Source organism: Macaca mulatta, chromosome 6, assembly GCF_049350105.2.
Source record: "Macaca mulatta isolate MMU2019108-1 chromosome 6, T2T-MMU8v2.0, whole genome shotgun sequence".
In the NCBI taxonomy this organism is placed as follows: Eukaryota; Metazoa; Chordata; class Mammalia; order Primates; family Cercopithecidae; genus Macaca; species Macaca mulatta.
In genome coordinates, this window is record NC_133411.1 from 15,199,865 (window position 1) to 15,221,582 (window position 21,718).

Below are 21,718 nucleotides of genomic sequence, written 5' to 3' on the forward strand. Positions count from 1 at the left end.
AACACACACTTATTGTCTTCTTAAAATGATTTTTTTAACTTTATTGAAGTATACGTAACACTGATGATGCCTTAATACAACTAAAATCTGTCAGGAAAAACTCTAATGCTAATAATGTTTTATATTCAAAACAGAAAGTTTTACTCTGAAAAAAACATGTATGTAGAGTGAATTCTTTCTTTAGAAACTTACTATACCAAAAGGACTCCTATGCCAGTGAAGAATGAGTTCCCTCTTAGCCCATCACCACTGAACTACCAACCTGTAAGTTCTGTAAAAAGTTCCCTGCAGTCATCAGTTTTAAGGATTCCTGCCAGGAGGGCATGGTACAGCTTTTTTCCAGGTCAATTTTGACAGCATTGACTTTCCTTTGAAACAGCAGCAGTACGCAATCCATGATCCGCATGATGAGATGAGGGGGACGGCCCAACGTGCGGACAGTGGCGATGTCCGAAGGCCTAATGGTCTGGGGGATGAAAGGAAGGATCAACCAACCTCAGACAGGAAAGCACAGACAAGCAAACCTTGCATGTCCAAATGCTGCTATTTCAACAGAGGACAGAAAACTGTTTTAAGTTAGATGCAGAGCCATGGGGTCTAGATGCATATTTAATCCCAAGGAAACACCATGTCCCAACAAATTCAAATTTCTACTATTCAAACTAGCAGTGAGAGGAAGGAAATGTTGGCGAGCAGATAAGGAGCTGTGACCTCTCTAAAACTGCACAGATGGCTTTGTGCCAGAAAAAAGAAAGATATAATCTGGAAGAAAAAGAATAGTCAGCACATAAGTAGATTTCGAGGTTCAAAACCAGGAAAATTACAGTATTTGCAGTGCTTTTTTACTCCTTAGCTATGTAGGTCAAGAATCTGCCCCTCTGTCTTAAACAATTCAGGCTTGTCACTGTGGACCGACACCAGAGGGTAGCCGCAGGGCTGACAGATTGAATAATTGGAGGTTTCTTAGCTGGGAACTGACCTTTAAATGACGGGACTTGAGCAATATGAATTTTACGAAGCTCTCTCTTAGAAAAGTTCCGTTCAATTTCTAGTACATATATTCTTACAGAGTAAATGATTTAATAGTCACATACACCTGTTTTGGTTGATAATAACTGCTCAATCGCCTAAAACTCACTATGGAATAAGTATTGAAAAAATGTTAAATGTAAGAATTGGAAACAATCCTATCTCTAGGACAAATAGTATATATTCCTTCCTTCCAGATCTTCAGAACATCCATCTGGTTTGTATTTGCATCCTTTCTATCAAAAGACAGTAACCAATGACCTTCTAGTAAAAGTGAATGATTTTTTCTCCAAGGACTGAGGAAAAAGAAAAAACACTAAACTTGGTCAATTAGGAATGTAACTACATACCTTGAAAAGGTTTGTATATATATAGTTTTGCATTTGTTTTTTGTTTTTTATTTTGAGACCTGAGTCTCACTCTGTCACCCGGGCTGGAGTGCAGTGGCGTAATCTCAGCTCACTGCAACCTCCCCCTCCCAAGTTCAAGTGATTCTCGTGCCTCGGCCTCCTGAATAGCTGGGACTACAGGCACACGCCACCATGCCCAGCTAATTTTTCTTGTTTTTTTTTTTTTAAAGTAGAGACAAGGTTTTACCATGTTGGCCAGGCTGGTCTCAAACTCCTGACATCAGGTGATCTGCCCACCTCGGCATCCCAAAGTACTGCGATTACAGGCATGAGCCACCAAGCCCAGCCTATTTTAATATATTAATACTAGCATTTATGAAAGACAGACAGCTGGAAGTTAGGGTGAATGTGTAGTAGGGAACTGAAAATGGCAAACAGACCTTTATTTGAGGGGCGCAGCTATAAAAGAAAAGAGAAAAATAGAACAGCAGACAGTGAGGAAAGTAGGGCAGGGTCAAATTAAAGTTATATAAAATGTAAGGGCCAGGCATGCTTATTTTACTTTAGCTTTAAAAATAATTTTCAAACAGAATGGTGCTCAGCTGTGTTAGATGCCCAGGTAAAAGAAGTTGGAGAGGGGAACAAAAACTCAACCTGTTTCACCTAAGCATTAAAGTCTTCTTTTTTCTGCAGGCCAAGAAATATGACTGTTATATAATTTCCTATATGCTGTGGCAATAATAGAACAGTTATCTAACATCTGGAGATATTTTTTATTTTTGCTCTGAGCTGGTTAAAGTCAGATTAATATCAAGATAGGAAGAGACACATTCTCTGCACAAGATTTGTTATCTTATTTGTTGTATAGATTTAGGTAACCTGATGTCAAAATGTTAGCGTTCGTACATACCTGGAACTCTCTTAGTAAAAGTGAGTCTTCAAAACTGGACCAGCCTTTAAGGTGTGGCCTAGTTCACTAAACTTATTTCATTTTCTCAAACTCCAGCCTCCTTTGTAATTTTGCCATTGGTGTACTGCCACACAGTTTGATATGGTTTAGCTCTGTGTCCCCACCCAAATCTCATCTCAAACTGTAATCTCCACAGTCAAGGAAGGGACCTGGTGGGAGGTGACTGGATCATGGGGACAGTTTCCCCCATGCTGTTCTCATGATAGTGAGTGAGTTCTCAGGGGATCTGATGGTTTCAAAGTGGCAGTTTCCCCTGTTCTCTCTCCTGCTGTCTTGTGAAGAAGGTGTCTGTTGCCGTTCACCTTCTGCCATGATCGTAAGTTTCCTGAAGCCTCCCCAGCCAAGGGGAACTGTGAGTCTTTTGTTTATAAATTACCCAGTCTCAGGTAACATCTTTATAGAGTGTGAACACAGACTAATACACAATTCTACTGTTTAATAGCATTGGAAGCCTGCTCAAACTCTCTCATTAATGAGCTACATCAGATCAGTAGTTCTTTATTTGGGTAATTCATAGACAGAAAACATTGTATCTTACAGATCACCTACTCCAATGGCCTCAATGAATGAGTGAGGGAATGTTGCCTTAGAAAGTTGATGTGACTTTTCCAGCATTACAGCTTATTGATGACAGAGTTGAAATGAGGACCCAGGACTCTTGACCACCAGTATATGGCACTGCCCAACACTGATGAGTGAAGAGAGTGAGATGTTAAGTAGAATATGCAAAACCCATAAAGAGCTAATAAAGTCTCTGGCAGAAAATATTACTTGCAATCACTCCAGTGGATAGAGCTTTGGTATGAACCAGTAGAGCATTTCCTTGCTGTTATTAATCTTTTTAGCCTTAGTCTGCCTCTTAGGCCCTAAAGTTGACATCTGTTATATCACATAGATGTACCTGCAATGCAGCTTCTGCCTCTTCCAAAGCTGGTTTTGCTGCTTCCAGTTTTTCTTCAGCAATGGCTTTGTCTTTAGAGATGCTGTCCACAATGGCCTGGGCCCTGTCCTTCACCTTCTGTACCTCAGCCCTGACCTTTTCAGCAGCCTGTGCTTTCATTGTCACTTCTTTTAAGACCTAATTCCATACAAAGCAAACAATACTTCGTCAAAAAGTATTAAACATCCAGCTGAAAATGCACATTTTTGCCTTGATTTGTTGATTTTGTCCACTCACCCAGTTTTTTATACATAAGAGTATTTTATTCCAATGGAAAGTAATGTATAATTTGATAGTTAAAGCCACTGAATATGCATAGACCATTAACACTTGTGAACTTGGAATTCAAAAGGAATGTGGCACATGTGTAAATGCCCACCCACCGTGTCGGCTTTATTGTTGGCCACTTGTAGCTCCTTTTCTTTCACTTCCAGTTCTTTACTCAAGGCTGCAACAGACTCTGAAGCTTCTTTGAGCTTTTCCAATCCAGTATTCATTCTGGGATTGAAAATCCAAGCAAACAATGTTAAAATGTGTAGGACTCGGATGCAATTTTCAAGTACTGGTCCACTAGTGAGTAGTAATGGTTATATCTGAAGATTGCGTGTATGCAAGTAGCAAACCCAAGAGGGCTTAGCAAAAAGGATACAGGTCCAGGCTTGACTCTAGATGGATAATACGTATGTTCTTTACAGACCTCGTGCAAGAACAGTGAACCTGCTAGAACACGCATCATGAAATTAGGAACCATGAGGCTAGAATCTGTATCATGCAGGAAACATACTTAATGACATTAGGCTAAATGACGATAGACTTCAAATGCTTGAAGCCCTGTCATGGAAGAAGGAAAATAATGCCTGTTTTTTCAAAAGAGACTAAAGAAATTAAAAGAAGAATGATGTGGGCTTAAGAAACAAATTTAAAGCCATCAAAACAGCTGTAGGAAGGAACTAGCTGCCCGCCTGAACCTGAAATAATGTGACCTTAAAGATGGGAACCCTCAGAGTCATTTCGTGTAACCACCCACCCAGGGATTCCCTACCCTGGCTCATTCTAGCCATGCTCAGGAAGATGATCTGATTGTTCAGAAAAGCAGAGGGCAGAGCAGTGACATTTGGAAGAAACTTCAGGGAAGCAGGGATGCTCCTTAGGCAGTGAACATATGCATCAACCTGGCTTTTCCCGCTCAGTCACTCAGAAGGGATGGGAAGAGAAGGGTGAGAAGAGGGAAGAGGGGATGTCTGCATTCGCAACTCCCTTCCAGGTCTATTACTTCTATCCTGATGTCACTCAATATTATAGAAAGCAGTGGGCCACATAAAAACCTGGCAATAGTTTATCCTACTGGGCAAGGAATGGTCAACAGGCTCTAGAGGAAGGTTTCCCAACCTCAGCACCACAGACATTTGGGACTGGATACTTCTTTGTTGTGACAGAAAAGAACTGCAGGAAGTTTAGCAGCATCCCTAAGCCTCTATCCACATATGCCAGCAGTACCCCTCCCCTGCCCTGCCGCCTCAGTTGTGACACACAAAAATGTCTCTGGTCATTGCAAAATATCCACCAGGGCAAATCTGTCCCTGGTCGAGAGCCACGGCTTTAATATAGCTTTGTATATGAACATCACACTTACCTGTTGGCCAGGGTCTGTACCTCCATATGCTTTTCTCCATATATGAGCTTATAGCCCTGAATAAAGGAGAGGTATGATTTGGGCGTCACATGGGTAGAACGTCGGAATCTCTGGAAATAATCAGCACATTTCTCGGCCACCCCATCCTGGAAGGAGCCCATGCATTGGACCACCTCCTTCTTGATTTCCCAACTGCAGTCAATATCATAGGAAGCAAGGAAGTGCTCAGACACTAGAGAGCATAAAGATGACAGTGTGTGAAATATGCATGTAAGTTACCCTTTGAAAACTTAACTGTTTACTTCTAATACTTAGACATTTCTTAGGAATGCAAACCATTTTTGTAGCCCCAGCTAGGTCGATCTATGTCAGCATTTTTGGCCCCAGGCCTATAACATCAACAATTTTATTTTCTGTTTCATATATAAAAGTATAAAAAAGCTTTAAACCTCTCATCACTCTTTGTTGTCTGGTGCTTGTGCAGAGGCATCTCTTAAACACAGCTGCAGGTTCTGGTCAGCAGCCACCTGTTTTATGGCTTACATCAGGACAAATGGTGCAAATAACTCAGAAATCAGTGCCCACCTGGTACTCATATTTAACAATGCCATTTATTTTGTCACTCAGAACCTGTCATACCCTTAGTTCCCCCCTGGCTCCGACTGCATTTGGCATGTGGAAACGCTCATCACTAAATTGTTTTATGCCGGAGTCATCTTGTTCTTAAATGTGGCAGCTGGTCATTTGTGGTCACTTCTCATTTACAGTATTCTTTAAGAATGTTTGGGTAAAAAAAATCTCCTGTTGGAGACCTTTACCTTCCCCACAGTGCCAAATGGGGGACCAATTCTAAGACAGACTTCCCTGCTATGGGAATAGGCTCATCAATCACCACGTACACCGAATGCCTGTTGCAGAGCCACCACAGAAATGGGTGCCATGGAATGAAAGAGGAACGTGAAACCTGGTCTCAACCCCAGGGAATTTGTAAGAGTCACACATAATGCAGTTAAAATTATCACAACCACTTCTATGTATCTCAGAAGAAACAGCCTATGTATGTAAGTATTGTAAAGAGAAATATGATCGATAAAATGGGAGAAAAATGAATCAAGTAAGCAAGGCTTAAAAAGGCAAAGACATAAAAATAGTATTTATCACCATCAGTACTCAATTACTAAAGTTCTTAAGGTTGTTATTGGGGGGCTGTATTCATATTTATGTAAATAATAGAGAAAATTCATCAGCTTGGTTACAAAAACAGTTTACCATACACTGAAAGGCAATAATTAAGACAATCAAAAGTCACATTTTCTCATTTAGCCAACCAATACCAAGAACTGTTTAAACTCTAAGAAGTTCAAGTCTGGGCACTGGAATCATAGAACAATTCACACTTACGACACATTTTGTGTAGGTGTTAACCGCAATGGCTGCGGTGTCTACCATGTGCCAGGCATGATGCCAAATGCTTTACTTGGCATTATGGGATATTCTCGGGGAAGTGCCCACTTTCTGAAAACTTCTTTGTATTTATCACGTAATGATTTTCTTCCTTCTTATGTGAACAGACAGTATCAATAATGGTGACCTTATTCTTTACGTAGCAAATTGTCTTTTTATCTCTCCAAAAAGACAAAGAGAATAAAATCAAGATGGATTCTAAGCATATTTTTCCACAGACCCAGGCTCTCTGGTGCAGGAAAGGTTACAGAGAGAAACGGAACACTCCCTCTTAGAGTGACCCGTGCCTGCTGAGATTCAGTCAAGGGGCCAGAAAACCCTCTGTCATCTTCAATATCCCATCACCAAGGCAGCAATGCCAGTTTTGGAGCTACCTCCTGGCATTTTACAACATAAAGTAAAGCATATTTTTCTTTAAATGATTCGTCAACAGATTCAGTCCATTTAAATTCATACATACAAAAAACTCACTTTTTTTTCAAAGGTATTTAAAAGTTATTAAAATTACTATGAAATCCAGTATCAGCCCTAGGGGCTTCTTTAAATTAGAAAAACTTTTCTAATTTATTATTAAAAGTATTAATAACATAATACTTTTATTTATTGGAAATATTTCTTATGATCCAAATGAAATGCTAACACAAACGAACGATATATTTCTTTCTAGATGCAGCTGGAGATAATAATTTAATTCAGAATCAATATCCTTAAGGCAACGAAAATAATAGTCTTTCTAGAAACCTTGTTGCTAATTTTCTAAAAAGAATAAATAACACTAAAATCCCTAAGCGTATAAGTACTTCTAATCCTCACAGATGCTATTCTTTCAGAATAACATTACGCAGGTTACTGTTGGGTGTGGAAACGTTGATTTTCCCAACAGGATTTCCTATTTATTGAAGAAAGAAACCGTGTCTTACGTCTTTTAATTATTTTATCCATTACTATGACTAGCATAGTATCAAATATTTATGTAGTATGCAGGCTGTAAATAGACTAAATTGGAGCTATAACCACAAAAATTACTGGTTATCAAAAGGTTTAAAAATATTTAAATGTGCAGGTAAATTATGTAAAGCATCAATGTTATAGATACAGAAGGTCCAAGAAAATGGGAAAATTTCAAATATTCCCAAGAGAACAGAGGAAGGTTGAAGGATGTGATGTATCTTGATTAAGCCTTGGAGCTTGCATAAATCAAAAAGATGGAGAAGAATATTCTTGGTAGAGGGACTTGTGTGAAAAGAAAAGGATGACTAAACCATGTTCAGAGGGCAAAGAGGTATATCCAAAGTTGAACTAGAGAAAGACTGCAAGTGATCAAGGCCATATTATGGAAAGATGATGAATTTCTACACAGTCTGATCCATTCGTTCAACAACATAAGTATCAAACACCTGTAGCTGCTGAAATTGTGAACAAAGGATGTGTAGTTCTTGACCTCATGGGAGTTTTTAGTCTAGTCAGACATTAATTTAGTTTTTAGTCTAGTACACATTAATCAAATAAATAACACAACTAGGTACACAAATTACACACTGTGGTTAATCCCAAGAAGAAAAAGCACAGAGTGCTATGGAATGGATAACAGGGGACCTGGCTTAGTGGGGAAACAGAGGGAAGCAAAGGAAGATTCTCCTGAAGAGATGACATTTAGCTGAGCCGGCATTATCCAGACAAAGCAGGAGTGGGTGGGGAGAAATGGGAGGAGGACAGCATTGCATGGAAAATAACCGCCAAAAAAAAATAAAATAAAATAAAATAAATTTTTAAAAAGCATATTCAAGGATCCAGGAAAACAGAGCAGGAAGAAAAAGGGACCTCAGGAGAGGCTGGGGAGGTAGGTAGGGTCAGCTCTTCCCAGCTTGAAGGTCATGCTAAAGGTTGTGCTTTTTCCTAGGAACAACAAGAAGACATGGAAGGTTTTAAGCAGAAACAAATGCATCTGTATCTGTGTTTTTACCATTTTTCTGTCTGCAATGTGAGATGGATGAGGGACAGGTGAAAGAGGTGAAGAGATCATTAGAAAGCTATTTGGGTTTTCCAGGTGAGCAGCAATGATAGCTTGGCCTAGGATGTCAGAGAAAGGGAGATGACTTGGTGATGGGTAAGACTTGAGAGCTGGGGAAAGGGGAGGTGTTGACAACAAAGGGGTCTCAGGTTGCCTAGTCTGATGAGTGATAATGGCCCTTCCTGAAACGGGGAGACATTTTGAGTTTCAGACATTTTGAGGTTAAGAATTTGTGAAGCAACCATAAGAATGGACCAGGCAGGCAGCTGACTACACAGATTTCAAGCCAGGAGACAGACTAGACTGGAGAAAAAATTGATAGCACGTATTATAAAGGAGGCTGTGGATGAGCTTTCCTGGGGAGAGACTCTGGAGTACAGAATTGAGTCTGTCTTGCATCTGTTGACAAGTCTGTCTTGTCTTGAGTCTGTCCAATAACATCATGAAGCTCAATATGTACATTCTGAATAAACGAACAAATAGATTCTGAATAAACGAACAAATAGATTCATGCATCAAGGTCAGGATATTTGCTAGTGACTGAGGATAAAGAAAGGAAAGTTTCTCTGCCCTCCGTGTAATCTTGGTTTGGGTTGGTGTGATAAGATTTAAAAGAATGGGACAATGAGAAATTCACAAAGGAGGGATCAATAAGACCTTTGTCTACAAAAGAAGAGATGACTGAAATAGGAACTTAACAAAAAGAGCTTCATATTTAAATCATCTCAATTATGGCATATTACAGTATCTGTCACCTGAAATTGTTATTTTTATTGTTAGAGATAATACCTTAAAGAGCATTTTATGAAGTACTTGCATACTGCTAACTGTATTTCATAATAAACTTTAACACAGCTCTGAAATACTCTTGATCTGTGCTCTGCATGTATATCCTACTTGAGTTTTAAAATCTTACCTCCAGTTATATTTAAATTTTTATGGGACTTTAAATTTTATTTTTATTTTTATTTTTATTTTTTTTTCTGCTTTTACATCTCTTTTTTTTTTCTTTAAATTTATTTATTATTATTATACTTTAAGTTGTAGGGTACATGTGCATAACGTGCAGGTTTGTTACATATGTATACTTGTGCCATGTTGGTGTGCTGCACCCATCAACTCGTCATTTACATCAGGTATAACTCCCAATGCAATCCCTCCCCCCTCCCCCCTCCCCATGATAGGCCCCGGTGTGTGATGTTCCCCTTCCTGAGTCCAAGTGATCTCATTGTTCAGTTCCCACCTATGAGTGAGAACATGCGGTGTTTGGTTTTCTGTTCTTGTGATAGTTTGCTAACAATGATGGATTCCAGCTGCATCCAAGTCCCTACAAAGGACACAAACTCATCCTTTTTTATGGCTGCATAGTATTCCATGGTGTATATGTGCCACATTTTCTTAATCCAATCTGTCACTGATGGACATTTGGGTTGATTCCAAGTCTTTGCTATTGTGAATAGTGCTGCAATAAACATACGTGAGCATGTGTCTTTATAGCAGCATAATTTATAATCCTTTGGGTATATACCCAGTAATGGGATGGCTGGGTCATATGGTACATCTAGTTCTAGATCCTTGAGGAATCGCCATACTGTTTTCCATAATGGTTGAACTAGTTTACAATCCCACCAACAGTGTAAAAGTGTTCCTATTTCTCCACATCCTCTCCAGCACCTGTTGTTTCCTGACTTTTTAATGATCGCCATTCTAACTGGTGTGAGATGGTATCTCATTGTGGTTTTGATTTGCATTTCTCTGATGGCCAGTGATGATGAGCATTTTTTCATGTGTCTGTTGGCTGTATGAATGTCTTCTTTTGAGAAATGTCTGTTCATATCCTTTGCCCACTTTTTGATGGGGTTGTTTGTTTTTTTCTTGTAAATTTGTTTGAGTTCTTTGTAGGTTCTGGATATTAGCCCTTTGTCTGATGAGCAGATTGCAAAAATTTTCTCCCATTCTGTAGGTTGCCTGTTCACTCTGATGTTAGTTTCTTTTGCTGTGCAGAAGCTCTTTAGTTTAATGAGACCCCATTTGTCAATTTTGGCTTTTGCTGCCGTTGCTTTTGGTGTTTTAGACATGAAGTCTTTGCCCATGCCTATGTCCTGAATGGTACTACCTAGGTTTTCCTCTAGGATTTTTATGGTATTAGGTCTAACATTTAAGTCTCTAATCCATCTTGAATTAATTTTCGTATAAGGAGTAAGGAAAGGATCCAGTTTCAGCTTTCTACTTATGGCTAGCCAATTTTCCCAGCACCATTTATTAAATAGGGAATCCTTTCCCCATTTCTTGTTTCTCTCAGGTTTGTCAAAGATCAAATGGCTGTAGATGTGTGGTATTATTTCTGAGGACTCTGTTCTGTTCCATTGGTCTATATCTCTGTTTTGGTACCAGTACCATGCTGTTTTGGTTACTGTAGCCTTGTAGTATAGTTTGAAGTCAGGTAGCGTGATGCCTCCAGCTTTGTTCTTTTGACTTAGGATTGTCTTGGAGATGCGGGCTCTTTTTTGGTTCCATATGAACTTTAAAGCAGTTTTTTCCAATTCTGTGAAGAAACTCATTGGTAGCTTGATGGGGATGGCATTGAATCTATAAATTACCTTGGGCAGTATGGCCATTTTCACGATATTGATATTTCCTATCCGTGAGCATGGTATGTTCTTCCATTTGTTTGTGTCCTCTTTTATTTCACTGAGCAGTGGTTTGTAGTTCTCCTTGAAGAGGTCCTTTACATCCCTTGTAAGTTGGATTCCTAGGTATTTGGGGACTTTAAATTTTAAATCACTGGTCTTTTCTCAAACTTTACAAGACCAAAGACAGAACTGTGCTGTACATTTATTTCACAAACATGTCAAAATAGTCTGTGTTTAAAAGCCACAGATTGGAAAACCACTATTGTCAATAGTGATGCACTGAGAATAAAACTTCCCCAGTAGATAAGAATTTGTTTTAAAAATAGGTAATTGATAGACGATCAATAAATAGATGATGGATAGATGGATGGATGGATGGATGGATGGATGGATGGATGGATGGATGGATAGATAATAGACAGATAATAGATGGATAGATAATGGATGGATAGATAGATATTAACAGATAGATATTTAGATACATAATAGAGATAGACAGACAGATAGATAGATAGATAGATAGATAGATAGATAGATAGATAGACAGACAGACAGACAGACAGACAGATAACCTAGGTTTCAGTCTCAGTACTGATCCTACTAACTTTTCCACCTATGGCAACCCTCAACTTCACGCTCTTCAGTTTTTCCTTCTCTAAAGGGCATCTCTTGGTTAATCAGTCATTCTCAGATGGGGTACCACAGAGCTGTAGAGGAAATGGTGAGGGCAGCAGAAGTGGGGAATAAGAGGATGAGGCTCCAGAACACTTCCTCCCACAACCCCCATCCACTTTTCACTGTGTTATCTACCAGGACTACTTGTAAGGTATTACTGGGAAATAAGGTTCTTCTGCATAAAACATTTTTAAAAGTTTGAAAACTACTGTCCTGAATCAGGATCCTCCTGATGTTCTGATGTAATAGGGATGAGACCTGGGTATGTGCATCTTTTAAAATATCAACAGACAATTTCTCACCAAAAGCTTTCAAAAAAAAAAACAAAAAACAAAAAACAAAAAGCAAAAAGCTAAATGTATGCTCTCTAACCTCTCCTCTACTATTTTTATGTTCCAATTTCATTTGCAAAGTAACGAAGCACTAATGATCCATGGCATGGAAGATCAGAAAGAAGCAGAAGCAGCAAAGGGTCCAGTCAGAGACCATGCTGCTTAACATCTTTTGTCAAGGACAGAAACCAGCAGATAATTGCTGGACAATGTTTTCCTCTTTGATTCTCAGCATTGCAGCCTTGAGAAGGAAATAGCCAAGAGATACTTGGCTTTAACTACTCTTGGGCTAACAAACCTACTTAAAAAGAACACAAATGCTGTCCATGAAATTAAACCTCTGTGCCTTGCTGTGACATCCTGGAGCCAGCCTGGAGATCCAACTGAGGCAGAGACTTCAAGCATCCCTGAAAAAACTAGAATCCTTGAACACTAACCCAATGGGATACAAACTGAATACCTCATTCTCTAAAAACCACACTCTGAGAAAAATTAGCTACCAAACAAGAAAGAGCATCATCTTATAATAGAAATTCTCAAATATTGGACAGAATGAGTTACTCAACTCAGCAGAGAGAGAGCAAACAGCAGAGAATGTAAATAAATAAGTAAACACTATAAACCAGAAGCCTGGCATACACATTTCCATACTAACCAGCAACTAAAGCATCTTTGGGCCATCGGCTGAACCAGTCAATTGTGCATCCTGAAATTAAGGCAGGGAACTTCAAAGCTCTGTTTCGAAACTTCTCCCCCACTGGCGAGAAGCAGAGTACAATATGAAGGTTCTGTCGGACCCGACTCATGAAGTAGTCGTGCAGGTTCTCATTGGTAGGAGGGCACTTGGGGAATTCTTTTTTCATGACTGACACCAGGTTGCTATTAATTTCATCAGTTTCATCTCGCGCAAATAGATTAGAGACCTTAAAAAGAAGTACAAGCATGCAAATTCAGTACACACACAGGAAAATAGATCAAAATGTAGAGCTTAATACATAGAATGTCTTTTCTCCGTTTGTGTTCTCGAACTCACCTAACGAAAATTAACTGAAAGTTTTCAAGGTGAAATACACCACGTTTTAAAATAAACAAATGATTCTACTATTAACTGCAAAGTTGTAGCTCTGGGAGGGAGTAAACGGACATGCCAAAAATCTAATTAGCTTTCTTTCTAACTTTGCCCTTCTGTTTTTTTCATTTGTTACTTGGAACATTCACTGATGTTTTACATGCCTAGCTCCAAATTTTGATGTAGAGTTTTATTCTTCAAAAACCCAATAGAAAAACCCATCCTTCATACTGATGACTTAATACCCATTCCCAATAGCACTTTTCATGCCATTAACGGAAGAAAATATGTAGAGCTCTAAGTTGGAGGAAATCTGAAGGGATAAAACACATAAAGAATGAATGAATTCCTACCTCACCTGATGATAAAACATTGTTCATATATTCCAAAAATGATTCATCTTTAATCTCATTGTCTGTGAAAATAAAAGTGATTCCTTTGCCTTGCTGACCAGCCGTTCTATACAAAACCTTCAGATCTTCCATCAGATTTGATGTGTTGTAGGATCTAAAGAAATATTTTCATTTTGTCATTAGCCAAAATGTTTTCATGAGAGGGAAAGAACCTTGTAACAATGCATTATGCCATTTAGCCACCAAAAAAAAAAAAAAATGCTGATTTTGTTCCATCATATAGGTATGTGTTCTATATGAATGTTACTGATTAATTTTTAAAACTCCACATTTCATAAAACATTATAATTAATGTTTTTGCACAAAAAAAAACTATACTGAAAAGTCAACCTGGAACAAAAATAAAATTTTTACCACAACCAAATGTCATTACATTTCAAAATGTATCATTTTGAAAATTTTTTGACAATGATAATAGAAAAGTCAAATTCAATTACTGATATTTGATTGGCAATGGGTATTTGAGATGACAATTCACTAATTAAACTAAATAAATGCAAGCTTTGGTTATACAGGGTGGGTGAGATGCCATGCTATAAACAATGCCTTCCTCATCCCCCAACACCATTATCATCATTGCATGTTTGTATTATACATAAATGAGCTTGTTTTCTGAGCAATCAGTAGACTGTACTAGAATACCTGGAAATGTTATGAAATATCCCACTCTGAAGGTTCTCTAATTACCCAAAGTGATCTTTAGGTGGAAATAAACCTACAGTCAAGAAATATTAGAGAGTTCCCACTGTGGAGTGCTACATTATGCCAAAAGTATAAATAAAATTATCCCAATTCTGGAGACTCAGACTTACTAAATTATTATTCCTACTTTAGTCACTAAATAAACTCAGAATTCAGAGTGCAAGAGCAAACAGCCATCTGATTTTTTTAAAACTAGTGAATACTTAACTCTACCTTTTTCTAACTTCTGTAACCTATACCCTAGAATTGGAAATATCACAACCATGCATCAATACTTCTAGAAGACACCTAGAGAAGTGAGATCAGAAAACAAATACTTCTAGAAGACACCTAGAGAAGTAAGACACCTAGAGAAGTGACATCAGAAAACAAATACTTCTAGAAGACACCTAGAGAAGTGACATCCGAGAACTCAAAATACAAATACTTCTAGAAGACACCTAGAGAAGTGACATCCGAGAACTCAAAATACAAATACTTCTAGAAGACACCTAGAGAAGTGACATCCGAGAACTCAAAATACAAATACTTCTAGAAGGCACTTAGAGAAGTGAGATTCAAGAGATCAGAAAACAATTCAAAGACACAGCCTCCAAAAAAGAAAGGAAGAAAGGAAGAAAGGAAGGAAGGAAGGAAGGAAGGAAGGAAGGAAGGAAGGAAGGAAGGAAGGAAGGAAGGAAGGGAGAAAGGAAGAAAGGAAGAAAGGAAAGAAAGGAAAGAAAGGAAAGAAAGAAAGAAAGAAAGAAAGAAAGAAAGAAAGAAAGAAAGAAAGAAAGAAAGAAAGAAAGAAAGAAAGAAAGAGAAAGAAAGAAAGAAAGAAAGAGAAAGAAAGAAAGAGAGAGAAAGGAAAAGGAAAACATCTCACCCAGCTTCTTGTGATATGGGGAAAATTTTCAACCCAGTCTCTTGGATCTCAAGGGCCCACTGCCTCAAATAACATGACCTAAGACACCTAACAAATAGTCGTGCTTCCCAAGTGAGAGGCTCTCGCATCTCAGCCTTAGCCACATGGCTGTACAAAGCCTTAGAAGTTTGATAACATCTTGAAAGCTATGAAAAGGAAAGAAAGACCCTGGCCCTTCGTCTCATCAGTAATGGATCATTCCTGGTGTGACATGTAGAGGAACTAGTCTGCCACAGTGAGAGTTGTGGTTGAATACGCTGGCTGCGCCGTTGTGGTGCAGTAAAAGTCACACCAGACTAGAAACTGGAAGTCTTACAATCAATTCCCAGATAGATCCAAGATGATGGGCAAGCCATAGCCTCTCTGAGCTTCTGCTGCAAGACGGGCTGCTGCTATCTGTCCTACTAACTCATGAGGTTTTTTTGAAGATCAAATTAGCTCATGCATATAAAAGTGCTTTGAAAACTACAAGGTTTTATACGAATGTTAGGAACAAAAATTTGATTCCCATCCCTTTCCTGTACAAGTTGTCTTTCATCTAGCTTGGTTCCTAACCAAAAACTAGAAGAATCATATGCAATGTAACTAGAATTATTTCTCTCTGTCCCAGTACTTGAATTAAACAGTAATCTTTGGATTTATTCTCCAAGAAGAACCCTATAGGTCAGACAAAACAAAAAGTGTAACAATAGCTTAAATATCTGAATCTCCAAACCCAATGCTTAGTAACTTTCAGCCTTCATCCTAGCAGGTATCTATGGGCCTCCCTCAATGAGACAGGTCAGCAACATGTTCTGCTCATCAGTGCCCGACTTCTTGCTCCTACACCTAGAAATTAATGTCAAATGATTTTCAGCCCAGCCTAACTTCCCAAACTGGCCTCCTGGTTCTAACCTTATCTTGGTTAATCCTGAAAAATCTGTTTCACCTCTCCGAATCACCTCTGTTTATCTCTTCATGTTCACTTTTCATGTGCTAATTATGTTTTCTCCCTGCACTACACCCACATCTGTGGTCAACTCCTCTGGGTTTCCCTGTCTTGATAAGTAGCAGCACCATCTAGGTAGTTTCCCAAGCCAGAAACCAGGATGTACCAAGCCCTGAAGCTCCAACTTCCTGATGATCTCTTCCATCTCCACTCTCTATTCTCCATTCTCACTGCTGCTACTCATGACACCATCATGGCTTGCCCAGACCCCTGAAACAGCCTTATAACTATTCCAATTTAGTTCCATCTGTCTATTTTCTGTATATAAAATGTACTTGACATGTCCTCCCTAGGGGCAACTCATCAATGGTTTCCTATTGCTCTGGGAGGAAGTCTGACTTTTATCTTCACTTTAAAAGGCCTCCATTTCTCTTCCATTCCCACTTGCCACCCTACACTGTACACTCTGCAGTATTTAACTTCTTCCAGGGCTGACTTCACCTGTGCTGATTCTTCTGCCTGGAACACACTTTACTGTTCTTCTGCTCTCAGTCTTCCCATATCGAGGTTTCAGTTTAATCACTTTCTCCAGGAAGTCTTTTCTAATCATCCCCTAGACTAGGTTGGGAGTTCTTCCCTCAAGCTTCAGTAGGATTTGGTCTGCATGTATTTCCTTATCATGGATGGTGCCTATGAATCACACCTTATTGGGTGCTTAGTTGTCTGTCCCCTTGAGTTGCTACAAAGTCCCTGACGATACAGCTATACTCACCTCGCTCACCTAGCCAGGGCTTAACACATAGGCAGCATTCAATAACCATTTTGAAACGTTTGAATGAGTAAACCAATATTCATCTATTTTTCCACCGTACTAACATTCTTGAAATCTGAATTAACACTCAAAAGGGACAATTTTCTTCTGAAATTCACCAAAAGAAGTGCACGTAAGACACTGTCATATATAACATAAAAGCAGGGAGGCGGCTACTGAGAATTCAAAATATTTCAAAAGCAAGTTATGAATATGAAATGTTTATGGTCTCTGACAAAGGTTGACAGAGGAAGATGATAAGTCAATATTCAAGAAGGAAAACGACTGTGACTCTTTTATGTAAGGGAAATGCATTTGAACTTCAGGTGGCCTCTGAGCACCTTTTATCAAAATCCGTGTTAGGTTAGTTAAAGTAAAAGCTTGTCACCTCGTCAGAGTGATCTGGAAGGAAATGTAGCCGGCAATGAATGAAGCCAACCTCGTCAGGCTCTGCTTTCCTGATCCGCCCACTCCAACCAGGAGGGCATTTCCCCGAGGAGTACGAATGACACGAGAGATCTGTAATACAGAACAAAAAAAGCATGTATCTTTCAACATGTAAATGTTCTACTTTTCCTATTTATTCACTATATGAATGAGGTATAATTATTATTTTGGAAGATATAGGTGTCTCAAGATCAGACTGGAGATATACTGGTTGAAGGAATGAGGGCACTTCTGAAATAGAACAGTGTTGGGCTGCATCAGATGGGGTGGGAACCATGGGGTGTGCCTTTAGAAACCAGGAGGACACCAGGGCAGAAAAGTCAGCACACAGCCCAGACTGTGCTTGCTCTGGCTTTTAAAGGAGATATCTATCTAAAGGGGACTTTGAGGATTCCTGTTAGTTGGTTCGACCTAATAGGGTATGATAGGAAGGAGAACAGAAATGTCAAAACAATGTCTACCCTTGGCATGCAGGGCATGTGGTTGATTAGAATATCCTCCACATTTGAAAAGTGTTCAAATTTAAATTGAAGGGAAGAAAACCCCCCCAAATAAGGTGATATGCTTTGGCTGTGTCCCAACCCAAATCTCATCTAGAATTGTACTCCCATAATTCCCATGTGTTGTGGTGGGAATTATCTCCTGGTGGGAGATAACTGAGATAACTGAATCATGGCGGCGGCTTCCCCCATAGTGTTCCTATGGTAGTGACTAAGTCTTATGAGATCTGATGGTTTTCTCAAGGGTTTTTGCTTTTGCATCTCCCTCATTTTTCCTCTTGCCGCCGCCATGTAAGAAGTGTCTTTCACTTCCTACTGTGATTCTGAGACCTCTCCAGCTATGTGGAACTATAAGTCCAATTAAACCTCTTTTTCTTCCCAGTCTTGGGTGTGTCTTTATCAGCAGCATGAAAATGAACTAATACATGTGGTATAGATATTGGGATTTTAAAAAGAAAGAAAATGAGCATAAACACCCTCCTATTACTTGGCAAAGAGGGTGATACCTAAGGTATCTACCAATAAGTGATTATAGATTGGCAGGGGGGACCACTTCACGCTGTTCAATTGCCCCAGACTATTCCACAGCCCCCTTGTGGCAGAAGTCCATGTTTATTTGGCTTCGTTTGTGTTGAATGGACTAATGACACCATCAGTCTTCCAAACCTACCCAGGACAGACGGAGTATAGAATTCCCCTTGATGTTCTTTATACCTTATGCGAGAACTGTTTCTCTTTCCCTCCTAACTGCAGTTTGAGCCTAGGGGTATCACTGCGATGTCCACCTTTCTTAGAAGAATGATAGAGGGTGGGCAGGGACTGGAAGGGGTCACTTCTCCATGGCCAGGGAATCTTTCTGTAGTCACTGGGGCTCTGCATTCTGCCAAGGTTTTGTTAAACATCCTTTCTCAGAATTCCCTCACTAGCTGCAGTACATTCTACTCCTGTTGAAAATATGCCTGGTTTTGAATTACTTTCCCCAGTTTAGTGTGAACCTTGGGAAAAGGATAACATATTTTCCATCTCTATGTGGACCTGAGAACCTGCAGGACTGGCAAGTGCATATGCCCTGTTTTTCCAGCCTCCTGCTTGTCTCCTCTATGTGATTCTCGCCAAAGTCATTGTGAGTGGAGAGGGTCATATATGCCTCTTCAGATCTTCCCCTGACACAGCTTCAGGAGGGAAAGATGGGGCAAGTAAGGAGCTACTGGGAGCCACACTAGAACATTCTGTGCCTTTCCTTGCTTGCCACTTTTCAACCATCATCATTTCCTTTGTTTGATGTGGGTGGATATATCAAGATGTTGTTAATTAGGTATTAAGGAATCTTCATCCCAAAACCTTTACTTGGAACTGGGCCAAGGTCTTATATTAAAATGTTCTATTCTCAGTTTCCAACACATGGTAAACCCGCAAAACATACCTGACAAAGGAACAGATACATGAACAGAGAAGGCTTGCAAAGCAGACTCAAAACCTCATAATCTAGTTAAATCCAGCGAGACCCTCAAATACGGCTATTTTGTCCTGTTATACGCAGATTGTGTGATGGAGATATGCGTTTTCAATTTCATCAGCGAGTATTCAGAGATGAATAATGTCCACCCTGCCCCTCAGGAGCTCACACTGGAACAGGGGACAGAGGCTGGGGTCATGAGCCACGGTGAGCACTGGCACAGAGACAGGAGTGATGGGCAACCAGAGGAAAGAATGCCGGGAAACATCCCCGCCTGGGTGAGATAAGTCTTAGGTGCAGAGCTGGACTTTGACCTGGATGACTAGAAGTGTCACACAAAGAAGGTGGTGTGCCACGCACGGGCTGAGCTACCTTTTCAGAAGGAGTGAGACACACAAAATCTCAGAATTAGCAAAAGGCCTGCAGTGTCCCCTGAGGTGAGAACTTCAGTATGGGATATGGAAATATCAGGAAATAAGGCAGCAAAGGATTGTTTAGGACTTATCTGGGGGACTTGATTAAATTCCAAACAATGTATCCAGATTCTCTGTGTGGTTCTCAGCGGTGGTCCATCCTGTCAAGACTGAGGTCACTAAGACGGGAACCCACCCGACTAGAGTCTAATCTTCTGATAGGGAGGCAAACACACAGACAGATAAACTTTCCACAAGGTAGTATGGGTGGGGAATGCATGTTGGGGAGGCGCTCCAGGATCATGATATGTTTACCCACCAGCAGCCTGTTGTTCTGGATCACACACCAGGCAGAGCATGACTCAGGAGGCTGGCTGGTAAGCAGGAACTAGATCATGCAAAACCATGTACACCATGGTTTGAACTTTCACCAAAGAGACAAAAGAGGCATCACACAGATACGCTGTATTGAAAGAAAATTGAGTTTCTAACTAAGAAAGGAACTAAGAAATAGGCTTGGTCTCATATCATATCCTGTTTTGCTGCAGTTTTTCCCTGCAATTCTGACTCTTGGCTTCTATCGTGCCGTGTAACTAGGCCACGTATTTCAAGGCTCACAGCAGCATGACACAGAGTGTGGATGCGCTGTGCACAAAAGATGAGAGAAGACAGGGCCAGCCGGGAAGTGGAGAGGAATGCAACATTTTAGCTCAAAAACTCTAGTCACGGATTCTTCGGCCAATTCCAGAGCAGACAGACAAGAGGCAGAGAGTGAGAGAAAACACCAGCGAGGCCGCAGCACCGAGGCCTTCACACCTCCAACATCACACCCAAAGTGTTTCGAGAAAGCCTCCTCACTCTTCATCTGGGCTGCGAATCATGGAGAAAACAGCAGTTCCAGTGAACTTGCTCAAGCACGACACTTAACATAAATAACTGCATCTTCAGCTTGAGCTATGAAATCCCAGGTCAATCGGATTTTGTCTCTAGCAGGCAGGCAATTTGTCATGAAATTGCCTTTGGTGATACTCACTTAGAAAATACATTTTCCCTTTTCTTTTTCTTCCTTTTAATTATTAAAAATGACATAATGTTTATTCTTCCTGAAACAACACTTAATCGACTATAAATTAAGAGCTCATTTCAAAATGTTATTTATAGTTGGCTGTGGAAGAATATTTGAGCTCATAATTCAGTACAGATGTCTCAGATTCTACGAATCCACAGAGTTGCCAAGCCAAGTGCCCTCGTGCTGGGGAGACCCAACTCCCGAACAACCTCTCTGTCTTCCTTCCCTCTCTCTGACTTACTCCAGCCTTGCAGAAATGCTTTTCTCACTTTCTTGCAGGGAAAAGGAGCAGACAGGCAATCCCTATATTCAGCAGAATAGTTGACTAGATAACCTCTAAAACCCCCTCCATTTGTAGATTCAGTAATTTCTAGAGGTGACAATTTGTAATTATGCAGTGGTTCCTCATGGTTGAACCTAAGATCATGGAAGACAAGGTCAAATCATTTTCTTTCTAACTAAAAGGATGTAGTCTGGAAAAGTAGTTGATATCAACAAAGTGAGAATATCAACAATGGATTTTAAATGGCATTATCTTGCACTGTAGATAAATTAAGTCACATACGTTTTCAAACAAAATAATACATTTTACTTCCAACCTTTCAGGATCAACTGTTCTAAAAATGGATACGGTAATGACTCATATCAGCAGTCACTAACCTTTTTGGCACCAGGGACCAGGATCGTGGAAGACAATTTTTCCACGGATGGGAGGGGGGTGGGTGATGGTTTGGGAATGATTAAAGCGCATTACATTTATTGTGCAGTTGATTTCTATTATTATTACATTGTAATTTATTATGAAATAATTATACAGCTCACCATAACGTAAAATCAGTGGGTGTCCTGAGCTTGTTTTCCTACAACTAGATGGTCCCATCTGAGGGTGATGGGAAACAGTGACAGACCATCAGGCATTCCGTTCTCATAAGGAGCGCGCAACCTAGACCCCTCATATGAGCAGTTCAC

General features: G+C 39.8%; 1 protein-coding gene across 1 annotated transcript in view; it reads right to left on the bottom strand.

Annotated features, from left to right (window-relative positions):
• Window positions 1-21,718, bottom strand: part of DNAH5 (dynein axonemal heavy chain 5) — a 247,805-nt gene that overhangs the window by 79,310 nt on the left and 146,777 nt on the right. Inside the window, exons 53-59 of the mRNA XM_078004351.1 lie at window positions 17,253-17,383; window positions 13,460-13,613; window positions 12,693-12,960; window positions 4,923-5,154; window positions 3,673-3,787; window positions 3,251-3,427; window positions 263-466 (exon numbers count right to left, since the gene is read on the bottom strand). Coding sequence (XP_077860477.1) covers window positions 263-466; window positions 3,251-3,427; window positions 3,673-3,787; window positions 4,923-5,154; window positions 12,693-12,960; window positions 13,460-13,613; window positions 17,253-17,383 — 1,281 coding nt within the window. The remainder of the gene's footprint in view (window positions 1-262; window positions 467-3,250; window positions 3,428-3,672; window positions 3,788-4,922; window positions 5,155-12,692; window positions 12,961-13,459; window positions 13,614-17,252; window positions 17,384-21,718) is intronic.